Source organism: Eimeria mitis, genomic scaffold (genome assembly GCF_000499745.2).
Source record: "Eimeria mitis Houghton genomic scaffold, Emh_scaff2677, whole genome shotgun sequence".
Lineage (NCBI taxonomy): Eukaryota > Apicomplexa > Conoidasida > Eucoccidiorida > Eimeriidae > Eimeria > Eimeria mitis.
The window spans coordinates 2558-4641 of NW_013571020.1; the positions used below are offsets into that span (position 1 = coordinate 2558).

A 2084-nucleotide genomic window follows, 5' to 3' on the forward strand; every position below is an offset into this window, starting at 1 on the left:
ACCTGCTGCTTTGCTGCAGCGAATTCACTCTGAGCCTCTCTCAAGCTCATCAGCCTTCTCTGGCTGAGCTGTATTTCTATTTTAATAGAGAGAAGAGAAGAGCATGTGTATACGGTGTCTTTGGTATCTGTTGTATCTTTTGCTGCTGCAGCAGCACGTGCATCCTCCTCCTCTTGCTGCTGCTGCTGCTGCTGCTGCTGCTGCTGCTGCCATGCATGCTGCATAAACAACATCTGCACGTCACCCAGTATCACCGACTCCACCGATGAATCCTCAGACTCCTCAAGCGGGCTGCGGCTGTTTCTGCTGTTTCCTGGGGCTTCATACGTGCCCTCAGGGCAGAACCTGTGCCAGCAATAGCTGCTGCTGCTGCTGCTGCTGCTGCTGCTGCTGCTGCTGCTGCTGTTGCTGCTGTAGGTGATGGTGCTGGTTGCGCTGCTGCTGTTGCTGCTGTTGCTGCTGCTGCTCAAACGGCTAATGCTGCTGGAGCTGTTCATGTTGCTCGGAGGCAGACTAACCTGGGACGCCCGCAATGGGGACTCAACTCCTCCTGCTGCTGTTGCTGCAGCAGCAGCAGCAGCAGCAGCGGCAGCAGCAGCAGCAGATGAGGCGCGAGGTGTCGTCAGGCCCCCCACACGGTCTAGCAGCGAGAGCATTGTCCTTGTGAGGTCTCTGCGTGGTGTTTGTTGTTGCTGTTGCTGTTGTTGTTGCTGCTGCTGTTGCTGTTGTTGCTGCTGCTGCTGTTGCTGCTGCCGCTGCTGCCGCCGCGCTTGCTGCGCCTGATGCTGCCTGCTGCAGCCCGCAAGCTTACGCAGCAGGTGAAGATGAACCTTTGGTTTTATTCTGGTTCCTAGGGGTCTGATGGGGTGTACAGACAGCTGATGCATGCGGTCCTCTGGCGGCCATGGGGAGCAGCAGAAAGGCATTGTATCTGCTGCTGTATATGCATGCAGCAGCAGCAGCTCGACTTTGTTTACTTCTTCTATGAGGGGGCTTTCTGTCTCCTCCTCAGCCTCCTCCTCAGCCAGAGCCTGATCCTCACGCACAGGCAAAAGCTCACACGCTTTCTGCTGCTGCTGCTGCTGCTGCTGCTGTTCCTCCTGCTGCTGCTGCTGCTGCTGCTGCTGCTGCTGCGGGTCTCGCACCAGGTCTGTTCGGCAAGAGACAAGGAAAAAGCGGTCGCTGGGGGGAGGGATGAGGGGGGAGCTCTCCTCCTGCCCCACACGCTTGCCTGCGGGAGGCGACGATCCCTCCTCGCTGCTGCTGCTGCTGCTGCTGCTGCTGCTGTTGCTGCTGCTGCTGCTGCTGCTGCTGCTGTTTCTGTTCTTTGATGGGAAACCATACGCCACGGGGACGAGCCCAACTTCAGGTCCGCAAACGACAACTGCATGCGCGCTGGGGCTGTTTGTGCTGCTGCTGCTGCTGCTGCCTCCTCTGTTGCTGCTGCTGCTGCTGCTGTTCTTCCCGCTTCTAGCATCGCTGCTGCTGCTGGCGTATGAACGTGAGGGGCCCCGCACAGGCAACACCCGGCCTGTTGCTGCATCTAGGGCCCTGCCGCATGCATCCTCCTGCCAGTACACCTGAAGTTCAACTGTCCATACACCCGAGAGAGCGAAGGCGTCGCGGGGCATCAGAGCCCCAGAAAGCAGATGTATTACATCTTCTGTTGTGGGGTCTGCTGCAGCAGCACAGCTGCTGCTGCTGCTGCTGCTGCTGCTGGTGGTGGTGGTGGAGGTGGAGGCAGAGGCTGGTGCTGCTGCTGCTGCTGCTGCTGCTGAGACACACGAACGGCGACGCGCCTCACCCACGCTGCCGTGGCGAGCCCGCTGCGGCAGCTGCACCCGGCGTTGCTCCTGTTCTTCATCTGCTGCTGAGCTGCTGCTGCTGCTGCTGCTGCTGCTGTTGCTGCTGCTGCTAGACCTGCTGCCACGCAGCATACGCAGGAGTTGGTTTGTTGCTCTATCCAGAAGACTCATAGGGCTCGTGGCTGAAGAAGACCCTGTGCTGCTGCTGTTGCTGCTGCTGCTGCAGCAGGAGCATGATGGCCCAGAGCGAAATGTCTGGGTACTGAGGTGTCTGTACAG

At 59.2% G+C, this 2084-nt stretch overlaps 1 protein-coding gene across 1 annotated transcript in view; it reads right to left on the minus strand.

The window, feature by feature from the left end:
- The window catches only part of EMH_0057200 (uncharacterized protein), a gene marked incomplete at both ends in the record, with an annotated part of 2130 nt that extends 193 nt beyond the window's left edge, over positions 1–1937 (minus strand). The window contains one exon of the mRNA XM_013497440.1: positions 1–1937. Coding sequence (XP_013352894.1) covers positions 1–1937 — 1937 coding nt within the window.
- Positions 1938–2084: the final 147 nt, after the last annotated feature.